The 17,335-nt window shown below is 36.2% G+C and overlaps 1 protein-coding gene across 3 annotated transcripts in view; it reads right to left on the bottom strand.

Moving 5' to 3' along the window:
• CSMD3 (CUB and Sushi multiple domains 3) overlaps positions 1–17,335 on the bottom strand; it is a 1,632,969-nt gene that overhangs the window by 1,213,350 nt on the left and 402,284 nt on the right. For all 3 annotated transcript variants that reach the window (XM_072603249.1, XM_072603250.1, XM_072603251.1), the window contains exon 4: positions 9,707–9,901. In XM_072603249.1, the coding sequence (XP_072459350.1) occupies positions 9,707–9,901 (195 nt within the window). The remainder of the gene's footprint in view (positions 1–9,706; positions 9,902–17,335) is intronic.

Here is a 17,335-nt window from a genome sequence, read left to right as displayed (position 1 = left end):
AGAGGGAGAGCACTAAAGACTTTTAAAAAAAATGATAAGAACAATAGATGAGAGTTGCAAAGAATAGCTAACTTAAACTTGATGTAAGGGAAAAACAACCATTATAATGTCACAATAATAGAATGGGCTACCTTGACAGGGAGTTAAGTTCTCCCTTTCATTTCCTATTAATGCAAAAACTAGATGACTTTGGAGTGGATATGTTGTAGATACGATTTTGGTTATATATAGATGTCTTCTCTTGTCCCTTCCAATTCTGAGATTATTCTGTGCTTCTGGGATGCTTGGGTCCCTCAGCTGTTCTTTCTTTATTACCAATAATCATGTGTGACTATTCAAACCAAACTTTTACATTTTAAAAAAATATTATATCTCAGGATTTACACATTTCTCCATGAAAGATCTATTTCATTTGCTCTCTTAAGGCTATACTAGGTGTTTCAACAGAGTGTTGGACTTCAAATCAGGAAGCCTTGCATTCAAAATAAGCCTCATATATTTACTAGCTATGTGATCCTGGGCAAATGATTTGCCCGTTTTCAGTCTCAGTTTCTTTATTTGTTAAAAGAGAATAATAGCACTTATCCCCCAGATTAGTCCTGAGGTCAAATGAAATAACACATATAAAGTGCTTTGCAAACCTCAGATATATTATATAATTGCCAGTTAGCTTTCATCATCATCATTATTACCACCATCATTATTATCCTAAATATTATTATTTAGTAAAATCCTCAGGGTAAGCCATATCCTGACTAGATTACTAAAACATCCTTCTCACAGACATTCCATTCTCCCACACACAAATCCAGAGTCACATCTAAAGCCTCTCTACTGATTCCTCTCACTTCCCCACTAATTAGGATATTTCCTGAACTCACCTATAAATATCAAGATCCTTATTTTTAGCCTTAAGGCTCATCATTCCATACCATCTTATCTACCTCATCCAAGTAAACCCAAAGATACTTCTGCATTTGATTTTGCCGTTAGCAAAAACCATGATTTGGCTACATCTCCTCTTAATTACATTATGTTAAAAGCAAAGCCTTTCTACAACCTTGAATTCCTCCTTGAATTCTCAAAAGAAAAGGAACTTGGATGATCTTTTTAAACCAGAAAAATAGGCTTACAATTTCTGCTTATGCATTCTATAATACCAAAACCAAATAAACACTAAAGTGTGAGTGTCATTACTATTTTGACCCAATTGGCATGACAGGAAATCTTTAAGCTGGATAGAGTAGGTTCTTCTTCATATACCTATTAAGGAATGTCAGGGGGTCCCCTGAATGTGTCTTTTTGAGTTGCTGTATTTTCCAGAAATACTGGACCCAGAACATGTAGGTGGCCCTAAATGTGTCAAGAGTGGAGCATCCCCCCCAATCACCGGCCCCACTCCAAGCTGGCATAATTTGCTGTTTGTCCCCCAAGCTGGATTCTCTGTGTGTCTTTGGGAATCAAGACAGGCACCAGTCAGCGTACAACAGACTGAGAAACTGTTTGTGCAGTTGGGACCCTTGTTGATAAGACCACCCTCCTATCTTCATGTTCTAGCATTTCCCAAGGGAAAAGAATGCTGCTTTTGTCATCATTTTCCTCTTTCTCTTTACAAAGGGTTTTGGCCTTTCCCTTTCCCATGCCACTCCTGTTTAGGAGGAAATTTCTGGTACCTCCTCTTTCTTTTGTTGTACTATTATAAATATATCAGTTTCTATATCGATTGTGAACTCTTTGTTTTGGCTTTGGGTTCCACATGTATGTGCATTTCTCTTGTAATAAATCTAGTTGCAATGCAATGTCTTATGGATTTGTGATGTTGTTTTTGGTTAACATATCTTAATGGTACAAATAAAATATTTTTGTTGTTTGCCTTGTTCTTGAAGAGAACCATGACATGCAAGTGAATTATATTTAAGGGAAAGAGGGCTGTGCAAGATCACCAGTTTCACTTTTTCCTCTGAAGACTTCTGGGTCCAGTGGAAAGATAGTGAGGGATACCTTGGCCTTTTTAAGCTAAGGTCTTTAGCAGGTTTCACTGTGATGGAGTGTGACCTCTTTTACCTAGTCAAAAAACCTGGGGAAGACCCTCAGGGTTTCTGGCCAAAACAGGAACAACTGCTATTTACATTCACCCAGCCAATTTGCAGACCCAAACTGTGACCAAGTGGGTCTTGGCCTGGGACCTATTCCGGTGGTTCTAATCTATGTCTTTCTTAATATGAACACCCATGTACACACACAGTGATAACTCAAAGTAATGTATATTTACATACACACACATGATAATTTAAAATATTATTGTAAAGAACTTAATGAAATTCAATTCAGTAAATATTAACTAAATGTCTTGTACAATCCAGGCCATAGGGACAAAAAGACAACAATGGAAATAATTCTTCCTCCTCAGGAAGCTTATACAATACAAGAACATCTGTAATTCAAGGATTTCAGTGAGGAGATGCTTTAGGTAAAGTTCAGAGGAAGCAATAGGAAACTCATTAAGAGGAAATCATTTTTATCAACCCCCTACAAAGTTACAAATTGAATAATTGGCAAACTATTGTACGAAAGAAAGAGCAGAGGAATGAAGCCATAGGTTGAGCACTGTCTGTTATCTTTTCCAGCTCACACAAAAACACAAAGGTTACATATAGATTTACTTTGCTAACTACTTTTGTTTCAATAAATAATTGATTACTGGTAAAAATCTTCGTAAGAAAATGTTATAAGTTTAATTTTTTCACTGCTTTGATACTTATCATAAAAGTAATAAATTCTATTTTTGAGTTTCTTCCTCCTCCAGTGGCATGGAGCTAGTGGTATCCCTTAAGATCCCCACCAACTGAGGCTAATATGATGAAATTCAATAGAAATAAATATTAATAGCCAGATCCCATAAGTCAGATGCATGAATATAGAATCAGAGAAATGTAGCCAGAAAATTGTCCATGTGAAAAAATTTAAAAAAGAAAAACCTAAAAGTTTCAGAAAAATGGAAATACAAGTCAGTAATATGAAATGGAATGGGAATGAAATGTAAAAGCATTTCTAAAGCATTTACTATGTGCTAAGCTCTGGGGAAATAAGAAAAGCAAGATCATTAGTCCCTGTTCACGAGGAGCTCACATTCCAATTAGTTGAGAAAACACCTACAGGAGAGCTTGGTTTCATTAGAGATGGGAAATTAGTGAATAAGTCAGTCAACAAGCATTTATTAAACACTGACTATTTGTAAAGTACTGTGCATAAAAGACAAAGGGAAAACCTGGTCTCTGCTCTAAAGGAGATCTCATTCTAATGGGGATACAACTTGTAAATTGTGCTTTTAAGCTAATCTCAGGGGGAAGGAACCACATGGGTGGGAGAACATAGGGAAAAGGAAACCAATAAAGGCCTCCTGCAGAAGGTGATTGAGCTGAATTTTAAAAGATGCCTAGGAAGTCAAGAAGGAAGAAAATGGAAATGATGGGGAAAATATTCTAACCATGAAGGACAGCTACTAGAAAGGCACAGGGTTGAAAAGTGGTATGTCAAGGTAAGGCATAGCATAAGAAGATTGGTACAGCTGAGTTATAGAGTATGTGAAGGAAGTAAAGTATAAGACTAGAAAGGTAGGAAGGACCCAGGTTACGTAGGGCTTTAAGAGTCAAACAGGATTTTATATTTAATCCTATAAGTAACTGGGAGCCACTTATTAAGTAGAGGAGTGACATGGTCAGAACTACATTTTAGGAAAATAACTTGGACTTTTGAGTGGAGGATAAATTAGAATGATGAGAGACTGGAGGAAATGAGAACAAACCAGAAAGCTATTATAATATTCCAGAAGTGAGATGATAATGGCCTATAACAAACTAACATCCATGTGAGAGGAAAGGGGTGTATTTGAGGGATATTGTAAAGGTAAAAATATTTAGATTATGGAATTAGTGTGAATGAGGAAGTCATCAAGGATAATTTAGAAATATCAGACCCAGGTAAAAAGAGAAAGATGATGGTGCTATTAACTAAAATAGGGGAGTTTATAAGAGGGAAAGAGTTTTTTGGACAGGATTTTGGGAATGGCAATGAGTTTTGTTTTGGATATGTTGAGTCTGAGATGTCTCTGGTTCATCCAGTATAAGATGTCCAAAAGGGAATTGTTAATGCAAGATCAGAATTCAGTAGAGAGCTTAAGGTTAGATATACAGATCTGGGAAGTATCTACATAGATGTCATAATTGATTCCATGGAAGCTGATGAGGATGTCAAGAGATCCTATAGAGGAAGAAGAAAAGAAGGAGTAGGACAGCTTCACATGGCTTGGATGAAAATTCAGCAATGGTGACTAAAAAGCAGTAGTCAAAACATATAAGATAAAAACCAGAAAAGAGCAGTATCACAAAAAGTTAGTACAGAAGGGAATATCCAGAAGTGGATGATTAATAATGGCAAAGATTTCAAAGAGGTCAAGAAAAATAAGGATTGAGAAAAAGCCATTACATTGGTCAATAAGAGATCTTTGGTAACTTTGGAAAAGTAGTTTCAGTTAAATGATGAGGGAAGCCAGATTAGAGAGGGTTTAAAATTGAGTGAGAGGATCAGAAGTGGGGGCACCAGGAGCACACAGCTTTCTCAAGGAATCTAGATTTGAAGGAAAAGAAAAACATAGAATGTAAGCTAGTGGTGCTGATGAGATCAAATAAGCTTTTCTTTTTTCTTTAAGAACAGAGGAAGAGACAAGATCATGCTTTTAGGGAGCAGGATAGTAGCTTTAGAAAGCTGGGATAGAGGGTTCATGTAGAAAGATTAGTTTTAGTAAGGAGAAGGGCCATTCTTTGTGTGAGACAGTGGGGAAAGGGTAAATGATGGAGAAGTCCTATGCATGATGGCAAAGAAAAGGAAGTTCTCATCATCTCTCTCTCTCTCTTTCTCTCTCTCTCTCTCTCTCTCTCTCTCTCTCTCTCTCTCTCTCTCTCTCTCTCTCTTTCTCTCTCTCTTCGAAGTACAAGATATGATTCTTAGTTGATAAACTCAGTGCTATGAAAGGTATTAGGAGGGATAAAAAGTTTTGGAATAGCTCTTGTTGGAAAACAAAGCAATAAGGAAGGTATAAAAGGACTGCCTTGCTGCAGCGAGTGCCCAGCTGAGACTGTGTAGCATAAATTTGTAGTACATCCAGTAAGTATGGTTTAGTGATCCCATGAAAGGGCACAATGACAGGTCAGACAACAGTCTGGTTACTCTTCCAGATTGCTCTCCCAGTCCTTATGGTGCAATGGAAGACAGAATGCCTGGGCCCTTTGGTCAAGAAGATCAAACTAGAAGATAAGATAAAAAAGTCTAAAGATTTTCAAAAGTAAGGTTAGGGTAGATTATAGGACCCAGTGGCCCACTATTTTACAAGTAGGATTTTAGTTGATAGCTTCTTACTAATCCAAGGGATGTGAGTAGTCAAATCCCCAAACATCTACTTTAGGGAAATAAGCAGTTGTCTCAGGCTAACAGAGGTGGGCTCTGGTTTATCTTTAGCTGGGTTGGGGGAGGCAGGGTGGGGAAGAGGTCAGTGGTCAGCATCCATTTTGGAAGAGGTATCTGAAACTTTGTGGGAGATGGACCATGCAGGCAGGGAAAAGTTCCCCTTTAGGCTATTTGTTCCTACTGGGCCCTCAGCAGACCATAAGGATCTGGATGCTTGAGGGTTGACTGAAGCAAAGGGACAGATTCTCTGTGGCAATCAAAGAAAAATGTTTGGGATATTTGCCTACAATAATTTGAGTATGTTGTCCAGAGTAAATCGGAAAAAGTAGTGTAATTGTACTCTTTTCATCATCAGATGATAGCTGGTTTATTGTGCTCAGTCAGGCAATAAGCATATGTTGTTTGCATACTATGTCAGGTAGTAGGCTAAAAACTGGGGATAAAAAGAAAAACAAATGCCATTCCATGTTCTCAGGGACTTTCGAGTCTGTTTAATTCTGCAGGTATTTTAGAAGATTCATTGACACCTATAAAGCGTCTAAAGGATGGTGACTCAAATTTTACTTGTAGAGAATACTCAGGACAATATGGCCCATGACTCAAATATTTGAATAATTATCTATAAAAGAAGATGAAAGTTGTTCTACTTGGTCCCAGAACTAGGAAGTAGAAAGTAGGTAGAGGTTAGACAGTCAAAGTTGAGTTCATGTTATTGAAGTCTTTCCTAAAAATTAGGACAATCAGGTAAAATGGATTCCTCCAATAAGGTCAATCTGGGTGAATATCTGTTATGAATGTTGTAAAGAAGACTGAATTATCCTGCTGCAGGATCAATATCCTAACCCCATACAAGCTCAACCATTTTTTCCCCTCTAAATGGTACTGAGACAATACTGGAGACTTAGTTGGCTTGGGAGACTAAAGGCTGTAACTATGGACATTATTTTCTGAGTATAAAGCATACACGAGAGGGGTTGGGGGGGCAGTGAGGGAAGGGGAATCTTTTATTGAGAGCCTACTTTGCATCAGACATTGTGCTAAGAGATTTATAAATATTATCTCATTTGATCCTTACAACAACCCTGATTTATTATCGCCATTTTATAGTTAGGGAAACTGAAGGAAATAGTTTAAGTGATGAGCCCTGGGTCACTCACCTGGAAAGTGTCTGAGACTTGATTTAATTTGTGAGTTCCTGACTCCAGGTTCAACATTCTATTCACCTAGCCACCTAGCTGCATAAGGAGTTCCTGGAGCACCCTGATGCTTAACTGGTGGGAAATGATGGAAACCCAGGGAAGGGAACTTGGTTTAGATGAATCGACTGGAGGTGTCTTCAATGTTTACATTTGTTAAGGCAGTATATCTTTTTGTTAACTGTTGCACGTCTTATGAGTGTCTCATTTCGTTTCAGTATTAACGCTAAACTACTAGAGGATTAGCCTCGAGACAGGTCCAGTTCAGAATAATTGGGCAAGTTATTCAGGCCTGCAAAGAAATGTGTTTGTAATGGGCAGTATGGAGGGTGTTGTACCCTCATTAACCTTCCTGTGCTGTGCCCTCAAGAAATGTACATTCCAGATAATTGCTGTAAAGTGTGTTCTATGCCCTCCAATAGTGTGATCCCTGTATCATCCCCTCCCTTCAGAACTCAGTTTACTTTCAAAGCAATTTAGAGGGATAGCTATTTTTAGGGGATTGAAGAAGATTTCTTCTCTCATTAGAAAAGGATAAATTCTGATTAATGAATACTGGTCTGACTTTGCTGGCATTGGATGATTTTGTAACCTTAATGTCTAGGGGTAGACCTACTAAAAGAAGGTCCCTCTAAGTTTTTGTGTGAATAAGGAAATGACTGTTTGGTTTTGAATAACTTCTTTTGGAAATGACAATGCAGGTGAACCAACAGTTCTCAGTACTATAATTATATGACATAATTAGTCATTGAGACCTGTCAAATACGTTCCCAACAATGAGAGAATGAAAATCAAGACAGATCCTTGAAATTTTAGCATTGTCTAACAACTGTGCTGAAGAAACTGAGTTTTTTGTTTGATTTTTTAATTTGGCTTTTAGGAGATCAGCCAAAATTTTGTTATATGGATTATGTTGTGATTCTTTGGTGGGAGTCTTTGAGAAAGGCACTTAAGAGGACAATGCATAATATCCAAGAGTTTTGATATACTTCTGGAATTGTGGATACAGATAAATGTGCCAACCAGACTTCTGTTAATTTCTTGAGTTCAGGAAGGGTTGTTTTTAACAGTTTAAGAAGTTTTTATTTTCACTCCTGGATATACTTTCTTTGTGTCTCTTTTTCTTTGTGTCTGCATGTTCTGTGTCTTTTCCACCGACGCTTTCCTAGTGTAGCTCAGGACCCAGGTATAAGTATGAAGTCTTGATTCAACTATCACTTCAATGTGGAGACTATCTGTATTTTTCAGTTACTCTAACTCTCTCTTGCTCCACCACCATCACTACTGCCATCACCAAAATTGCCTTTGATTTATTTTTCTTTTTATCCTAAGTATTATCATTTTACTGGGATTTTCCATCTGCTTTGCAGATCAGTTCTTTCATGGGTGTTATTTCCTCCAAAGTCTCTCTGTTTCTCTTATTTGTATCCATTGTACCTAGCACGTCACTTAAAATATAAATAATCAATACTTTTTTCATTCGTTCATTTATTCTATATTTACATTTCTGTTTTTATATTTGTATCCCCAAAGCTTGTCACTGGAAAATAGATGCTTCAAAATGCCTGTTGAATAGCTGAGTTCCTGCTGGCACAATTAGCAAATGCTAGGATTAAGGAGGTTAGGGAAAGGATGGGTAAAATATGACTTATAAATGTTGAGACTATATTACTATATATATATAATATTACTGTATTGAGAAGTTTGTATGCTATAAGCAAAATTAGAAAGTTGAGGAAAACAACAAATTTAAGGGGAGAAATTTGGAATTCAATTTGACATGTTAAAACAAGGTACATCTAGACACAGGCACCCAGAAGACACACCATCACAGTCATGTGACAGAAGACTGAGCTGGGATTTATTTTTTACTCCGTTTTACTAAATGCATGGCCTTAGACAAGTTACTGCACTTGTCTGAGCCTAAATTTTCTATTCTGTAAAATGTTTTATCTTTTTGGCAGGGTTGTTGCGAGATTCAAATACATGTGATCACGCTTTGAAAATATAGTTATACAAATGAAAGATTTATCTCCAAAAAATCAATAAATGTTCCCCACTCCCCAACACCCAAAGATACTTTCTGTAGAAAGGCATACCCAATTGAGGATAGGCAACTAGACATTCGAAACAAACATAAAAATGGATTCTGATTAGGGATAAACCAGAATATGAAACTGAAATGAGAGAAGAAAGGGCTAGAAGAAATGATAGGTATGTAAAACTATCTTTTCCTGAGCCAACTGAAATCTTTAAACCTCTGCTTAAATTCTTGTTGATCTCACGTTGATAACAAATACATTCCTTCTACGTCCTGTCCAACTCACTATCAAATCTCTATGTGCAGTGGTCTGCATAAGCTATAGACAATTTATATTGATCTCTGCCTTGGGCAAGCATTCAGTTATTATTTCCATAGTCTGAGTAAGCACAAAAGTACATATTATCACTGGTGGGGTTTATGACATTTCCTTGACAGCAAGAATTTTCAGAGATTAAATAGAAAATGGTTATCTCAGTGGGGATTTCAATGTGGTGAGGTGTTTCTCTGCCTGTATGTTACAGCCTGTGTGCTCTTCCCTTTACTCATTCAGCTTATTGTACATTATTGCTTCAACTACTGCTAGGAATTCTTATAAAATCTTCATTTGCAAATGGTAGTAACATTAAAAGCAAGCCCACAATTGCTTAATTACATTTAGAAATATTTTTAAGTCCTTAAGTGGATAGACTTTTGAATGTTGTCTCCCTCCCCCTCCTCCTCACTCCACCTTTGCCCTTCTTTCATTTTTCTTTAAAGATATCTTCATGAGTACATTCATAGATAATATATTGGGGAACTATTTTGACATCTTCTGAGAACTGAATTATCAAGTAGAAAAACCTGTTTTACTTTATACAAATTCAATTACAATGTTGAATTTAGTGGTATAGAAATTGCTAAGGCAAAGAAGTGTTAAAAATAATTTATTTTTAATAAAATTCTAATAAAGATTAATATAAAAGTGACTTCTGTATAAAAAATTTAAAACAGAAAGTTGTCTTACCTCTGCAGATGGGAACTGGAAAATCCCAAGATGCTGTATTGACGGAATTGGCTATGCAGGTTAGCTGAGGATGACCGTCCAGAATATAGCCAGTCACACAGCTGTAGCGGATTTTATCACCAACATCAAATCGAGTGCCATATAAGACACCTTTGGGTGGAACACCTGGATTCCCACAAGAGCTACTTTGCAATTCTAAAAATTAAAAAAAATTAAAAAGTGGATTTAGGGACGATTCATACTAAATGGATAATTTGGCTTTATTAAACTTAATTTTTATCTCATTTAATGTTAGAAGAAGTAAGATTTGGAGAAAACACCCCTCACCATATTCATTATCTATTTGTCTCTAGAGGTTGGATGAATGAAATTTTCTTATAATTATTTGTATACATACATGCATGCATGAAAGTCAATCATAATATAGAAATACACATTTGGGGAGAGGATTCATTTCTATTTGTTCATTGAAATGTATTTGACAAGTAATATATTTTCAAATTTCTTTATATTTTAGAGGCAATTGACTTCTCAAATGTTATGCCAGACAAAAATAAACTTAATCACTTTATATGACAATAAAACTGGTCTGCTTGAAGTTCTGCAAGTACAATACTTCATTTCCTGCTTCTCTGTCTTTATATAGGCTATTCCCAATGCTTGGAATGCTTTCTCTTCTCACTTCTTCCTTTAGGAATCCTTAGTTCCATTTAAAGCTATTATCACTTCCCCTCTCCATGCCACCAATCTGAGATTACTGTATGTATGACATCTATATATATACACACACATACATCTATGTATAATACATATGCACATGTTTCTATGTATACATGTTGCTTTATGTCAGTGGAATCTAAGCTTTTTGAGGTCGGGGACTTTTCACTTTTGTTTTTGTATTCCCACCCTAGCACAATGTCTGGCATACAATAGATAGTTAACAAATACTTTTGGAATTTTCTTTTAAGATGAAAAGAATTTGAGTATGGGCACAAGGGTCTATGTGTCTGTTGATCAAGGAGCAATCAAAGTAAATTAGGTTAAATTTTAAAGGACACCAGGAGATTAGCCACCAGTGTTTTTGTCCAAGGTACCTAGATGATGCAGTGGATAGAGCCTTGAACCTAGAATAAAGAAGGCAGAATGCTATCCCTCCTCAGTCCTGTCCTTGGCTTTTTTTAAGTATCATTTAAAATTCCATCCTTTACAAGAAGCATTCCCCAACCCCAAGTATTTCTGAAGTAAATTCTAAAAATAATTAATATAAAATTAAAAAAGAAATATCTTCAGGGAAGCTGATCTGACCTTGTCATACATATACATAGTCATATACACATCTGCATACATATATATATGTATATATATATGCATTTAATACTAAAATCTTTGGGTTAATAAAATTAAATAGTAAAGATTAAATTCACATAAAAACATCAAGAAATTTCAAGAAATTGTAATTAGTTGGTATGAAAATCCATCTAGCAATAAAAGAAATAATGGAGGTCAAGAGAGCAATTTTTTATGTTTTTATGAAACTGAATATCCAAGAAGAAGAAGAAACACATTAAAACTAATTTCACAAAGAGCTATTCAGAAAAAAGGTAAAAAAGTGAAACTATCCAAATAATTGCTTAGAGTAGATAGAGTAGTTTCATTTGCATGAAAAAAGAAGTGCTCTCCAGAAAAAAGACCTGAGGCAAGAAAGAAATTTCCCACATTTCTTTGAATAACAAGACTGGAAGGGGCTTTAACAGAATACATAATATGTTGCCCTGCCTTCAGGCTGTCCCATACCTAAACTAGTTAGACAGATAATTTGTGCTGTTTTTAAAGTCAATTCAAGGGAAATCTTTTCATAATGTGTCTGGTCCTCACTCTCAAGAAATGGCTGCTATTGCTTTTGTTTTCTCCCTTATTCCATTTTTTTACTGAAGGGGAAAACATCTACTCTTCACTCTCTATATAGTAAACTGTTGAAGACAGCTATTAAGATGCCTAGGCTAAATTATTTATTTCTTTAGCCTTTAGACATAGGTTCTATTTTCTAACCCTTTCCAACCTCTTAATTTGTGTCACTTCTGGGAAGTCAGTCCAAGTTGCCCATGATCATTCATACAGGGTGAGCAGAGAAGTTATATAATTTGATAACCTTTAAGCGGAATGAAAGAATTAGACTTCACAGTTCTGATAAGCTTTAACTTTTTTGGCAAACCCATTTATCAGTCTTTCTGTTTTTATTTTTCAAGTACTGTATTACTGAACTATTCGAGGGAAAACAAATTAACAAAAAGGCATTTTATTAGCTTGTTAATAAACAAATCCCAGTGGTTATTCCCAAATGACTACAATGTACGTTTTCACAAGTTGTGCTCTTTGAAATATATAAACAAACATTTGAACAATTGAAAACAGCATTGATGGAATAGTTGATAAAATGGAAGTAAGGGAATATTGTAACAGGAAAATGATAGATTATAACAAGCTAAAGAATGTAATGATAAGCAATTAAGATAAGGGAATTAGCTAATGAGCTGCTCAACCACTATCCATTTGTTTTGAACAGTCATGAACAACTGGGAAATAGAAAATTGTGACTATTATTCCAGTTATGTAATATTGGCAGTCTTTGTTCTTCACTACAATATTTTCCTGGAAACAGCATGAGCTAGGCGGAATGACAAACTAAATGGATCATTTCTTTATTGTATAACCACTTTTTCTGTATTGTGTAACTGTTGTATAGCCTGCAGTTAACATTTCACCACCAGGTGGCAGTCCATCTTAAGTAGATGGAAAGTTTAAAAGTAATATTTGACAACACAGAAAAAAATTTAAAAAGAGAGGAGAGTGGAATGATGATATGCATATTGTGGAACAATGAGGTTAAGGTGAAGAGAAGGTAATCTGTGTTTCTGTGGAATTGACCAGAGGAATGTTTTCTTTCTATCAAGCAACTAACAAAATCTCTAGAGGAGCAGGGAGCAAAATGGTGCAAGGGATGGAGTACCTGACCTGGAGTCAGGAAATTTCAACTTCCTGAGTTCAAATCTGGCTTCAGATACTTATTAGCTGTGTGATTCTGGGCAAGTCAGATAACTCTGAATTCCTCAGTTTCCTCATCTGTAAAATAAGCTAGAGAAGGCAATGGCAAACCACTCCAGCATCTTTGCCAAGAAATCCCTAAATGGGGTCATGAAATTAAACATGACTCAAAAAAAATTGAACGAGGACAACAATATAGGGGCAGGACGACCAAAACTCACTTAAATGAGGATGATGTGGGGGTGGATTACCAGCATTTACTTCTTTTATGAGATAAAACTTTGGTCTCAAGGCTTGTATGAAGAGAAATGAAAGAATTTGAGGTGACTTTGGGGAAGAAAATAGATAGATGATAGATAGACAGACAGATAGATAATAAAGATCTATCCATGTAATGATAGAGAAAAATCTTTTTATCTACAGAGAACAGCTTTCAATTTTCTTACAGTTTTCAACATTCTTCAGTACTTAGATATCTTATTGGATATAGGTAAACTTCATGTATATTTTAACGCAAGAGAATTCCAAAAGAAAAATGAGGCATGCTCAGAAAATATTAGGAATAACAAGAGAATGTTATAAAAAGCTATATTTGGACATATAGATTGGTTTTATGAGATGAAAGAATAAATAAGAGATTCTAAAACCTTAATTCTGAATGGAACTTAAGAAGTAGAGAAGGGGAATTAGATCAGTTCTGCCTCTAATAGATGGGGCAGCTAGATGGCACAGATAGAGCACCAGTGCAGGAGTTAGGAGGACCTAAGTTCAAATCTCACCTCAGACACTTGACACTCACTAGCTGTGTGGCCTTGGGCAAGTCACTTAACCCCAATTGCCTCATCCTGCCTCATCTCCAGTTATCCTGATGAATATCTATTAACTGGATTCAGATGGCTGTGGAGGAGAAGTGAGGCTGGTGACCTGCACAGCCCTCCCTCACTCAAAAAAACAAAGTCATATGGTTATGTCTCTGATGGCATAGTCTTCTTTGGCAATGAAGGACAAACATATCTCTAAGAAAGGTGGGGAAACTATATCCTCTCCACCCCATCCCTGTTTTTATATGACTGTGAGCTTTTTTTTATTTACTTTTGAGTTGTATTTTAAAATATAAAAAGCATTCTTGGTTCATGGCTGTATTAAAGGCTGTGGACCATAGTTTGCTAACCTCCAACCAACAGACTTCTTTTTCGAAATTCTCAATTTGTGAAGTAGGTAGTTATACCCTCTGTCTGAACACATTCTGGGATAGAGAGCCTTGAACCCATCAACTAATTCCTTAGACTTTTGAATGTTTAATTTATTAGGAAGTTCATTCTTAAACTGAGCCAAAATCTGGCTCCCTACAACTTTTACCCATTGGCCTCATTTTTGTCTACTGGAAGACCACAGAACAATGTGAATCCTTTGCTATGTGGCTGCGCTTTACTTATTCACTTATTGAAGATAGCTGTCATTGTCTTCCTTGGTAGGTTCATAATTCTCACTCTTCATGATATTTATGTAGTTATTTTCAAGTTTGTAAAGCATGTTATATATCATCCTAGTAGGATGGAAATAATGGGGTACAGACTCTGGGAACCTCCTTGAACTCCGCTTGAATCTTTCCACTTGCGTAGTCTTCTTTGGCAAGCAAGGACGAACACACACTAGGGATCTTTCATATTCAAATCTAATACCCTTAACTTAACCTGGCCCTCCATTGTCTGCTACCTCTTGATTGACCCACTTGCTTCCCACCTAAGCCAGGCAGTGTCTGATACCTCTCAATTGCCTCCAGCTGTTTCCCACCCTTGATTACATCACTAGTTACCCCAGTCTCATCAAGATCCTCCTTGGACCCTCCTCCCAGACTACTAGACCACCTCTAGATCTTTCCTAAGGTCTTTCTGTATAGAATTTCCATCTAGCCTCCAGATTGAAACCAGCTCAGACTCTGTCTAGCTGTGAGATTCTATCCAGCCCACTTGTCAATACAAGTGTCACAAATGGTTAGGCTTCTTAAGAGTCAATCCAATATGGTGAATCTTTAATAAACTTTGTTTTACTTTGGCTTGAAGAAGTCTTGAGTCGAATTCATTCAGCTGGACTTGGCGTGTCGGTATTTTGGGGTCCCGAGCACTCCAAACTTCATGGTTCCCAGATCTCAACAGAAAGAGCACTAGATTTCACATTTGAGGATTTAATTTGAAGATTTAATTTTCTACTACTTTTGCAAGTGTAGAACAGTAACTTAACTTTCCTGAGCCTCAGCTTCTTAACCCAATACCAACTATAATGCTGAAGACCTTTCAAGCCATAGATTTATGATCCTCCTATGATTTCTTCTGAATCCTACAACGACCCTTGGGGGTAGGCAATTGAGAAAAATTATTATTTCTCTCACATATTAATAATTAATTATTGAATTAGGACCAGGATTTTTTTCTGAAGCCTATCGGTTATTTGGTCTCTGTAGGACATTGCTGATAAAGAGATTGAATTAACTTTCTCCTCACTTTTGTTCAGACCGCACCCAGATAGGGGAGCCCATTGTGCTCCAACCAAGTTTGGATGGGGAGAAAGTCTTTGATCAGATTGTCCAAGCCTGGGCAGTTTAGAAGTAAATGACAATCAAAGTCACATTCTCCAGCTTCTCATTAGAATAGATTCCCTTCTGATTGTAATATTCATTCTTTTCATTAATTGTTAACCAATCAGAGTTGAATTGCACCCTCAGGAACATCCACTCTTTCCAAGGGCATATAAACTGTGTGTCCACCTCCATGATATGTCTTTGGCATTCAAGAGTGTTGCTGATCCATTTTATTGGTAATTTACTAGTATTATTAATAAAATGATTAATTACTCAGAAACTATTTCTCTTGACATTTTAAAATATCACACAATAAAGCCATTTCCCCCCCATTTTATAGAGCAGGAAATTAAGACCCAGAGAAGTTATATGAAATGTGTACATTTCAGGAGAGAGAGATATAAATATTTCAAAGGAATATGGAGGCATTTGGAGATAGAAGGGTGGCTTAGTTAGATACAGTATTGAACTTGGAGTCATGAATACCTGAGTTCAAATCCTGTCTCAGACACTTACTAGTTGTTTCACTCTTGGCAAGTCACTTAATGTCTCTCACCTTTAATTATCTGTAAAATAGGGACAATAATCTCATTTATCTCACAGTGTGATTGTAGGGATCAACTGAGGTAGTAGATGTAAAGTACTTTGTAAACATTATAGCACTAGATATAAATACTAGATGATACAGGAAAGATAAGTAGTTTCATGATTGTCATGTTTCATTTTACCAGGACATACCCATTTTGAAATGTCCAGGGTTCATAGTACATTGAAGATTGAGCCAAGAAAGCATGCTGTGGCTCGATAAGAAGATCTATATATGAATAGGGGTAGGAGTATGAGAATGAATCCAAAATGACATCATGGTGAATAAGGATAGAGAGAGGTCAGTATAAAACCCAGAGAGATTACTAAAGATTGCAAGAGAGAAGTCTAATAGGAATATTTGACATTTACATAGCATATACTCTCTGCTCTACTCAAATTACTGACCTCCCTGGCTTTGTTTAATTTCCAATCAAAATTCCACCATCTTCAAAAAGCCTTTCCCAACCCCTTTTAATTTCATTACCTTTCTTCAGTTAATTATTTCCTATTGTTATTTTTATTATGTTATTTATCTTGTACATAGCGTGTTCCAAATATATATATATACATATGTATGTATATGTATATATGTATATTTGCTTATATATTGTCTCCCCAAATAGATTGAAAGCTCCTTGAGAGCAAGGACTGTCTTTTATCTCTTTTTGTATCCCTAGTGCTTAGCACAGTGACTGGCACATAGTAGAAACTCAATAAATGCTTATTAATTGATTGTGTACATTATTTCATGAGATGTGCTACAGCATTATTACGCATATTTTGCAGATGAGAAAACAGGCTGAGTTTTTATGAACTGCTTAGGGTTATGCAAGGTATTTGAGGCAGGGCTTCCTTATTTTATATCCAAGGCTCTGTTTTCTTTGGAAGAAGGATGAAACATTTCCTTTGCACCTTCTCTCCCTGTTTTATCCAGTGAAAACATATTCAAAAATACCCTGGTTAATATTATTTACACTTCACTACAAGATGAATTATTTCCTGACCCTGGAGAGATGAGTAGACCCCCCAAAATTCGAGCCCTATTATAAAAAAAAAATCACATCATCCTCTACACCCCCAGTAATGGGCACAGGGAAAGTGAGAGAAAACAGGAAAGGTGAGGAAGGAAGGTAAGGAGGAGGCACTGGAGAATCAGAGAAGAAAGGAGAGAAGGGATTAAGGGGAGGGAAGAGTTGGGAAGAGAAGAAAAATGAAGATTGCTATGGATAGGTTAAAATTTTTCCAATTAATATTGATGTTTAATAAGAAAATAAAAGAAGCATTAGGAAGCATTAGATTAGGAATAGATACCTTTTATTTTTTAAAGATGATGAGACTATACTATCATACTGTCAATGGGTAAAATTGAATTTTTGTATACAGTTGGAAATATTTAGAATTATTCAGTTCCTGGACTACTT

The sequence above is a fragment of the Notamacropus eugenii genome, chromosome 4 (genome assembly GCF_028372415.1).
Source record: "Notamacropus eugenii isolate mMacEug1 chromosome 4, mMacEug1.pri_v2, whole genome shotgun sequence".
Taxonomy (NCBI): Eukaryota; Metazoa; Chordata; class Mammalia; order Diprotodontia; family Macropodidae; genus Notamacropus; species Notamacropus eugenii.
Note: the sequence above shows the minus strand (reverse complement) of the source record. Positions and strands in the feature narration are given on the sequence as shown.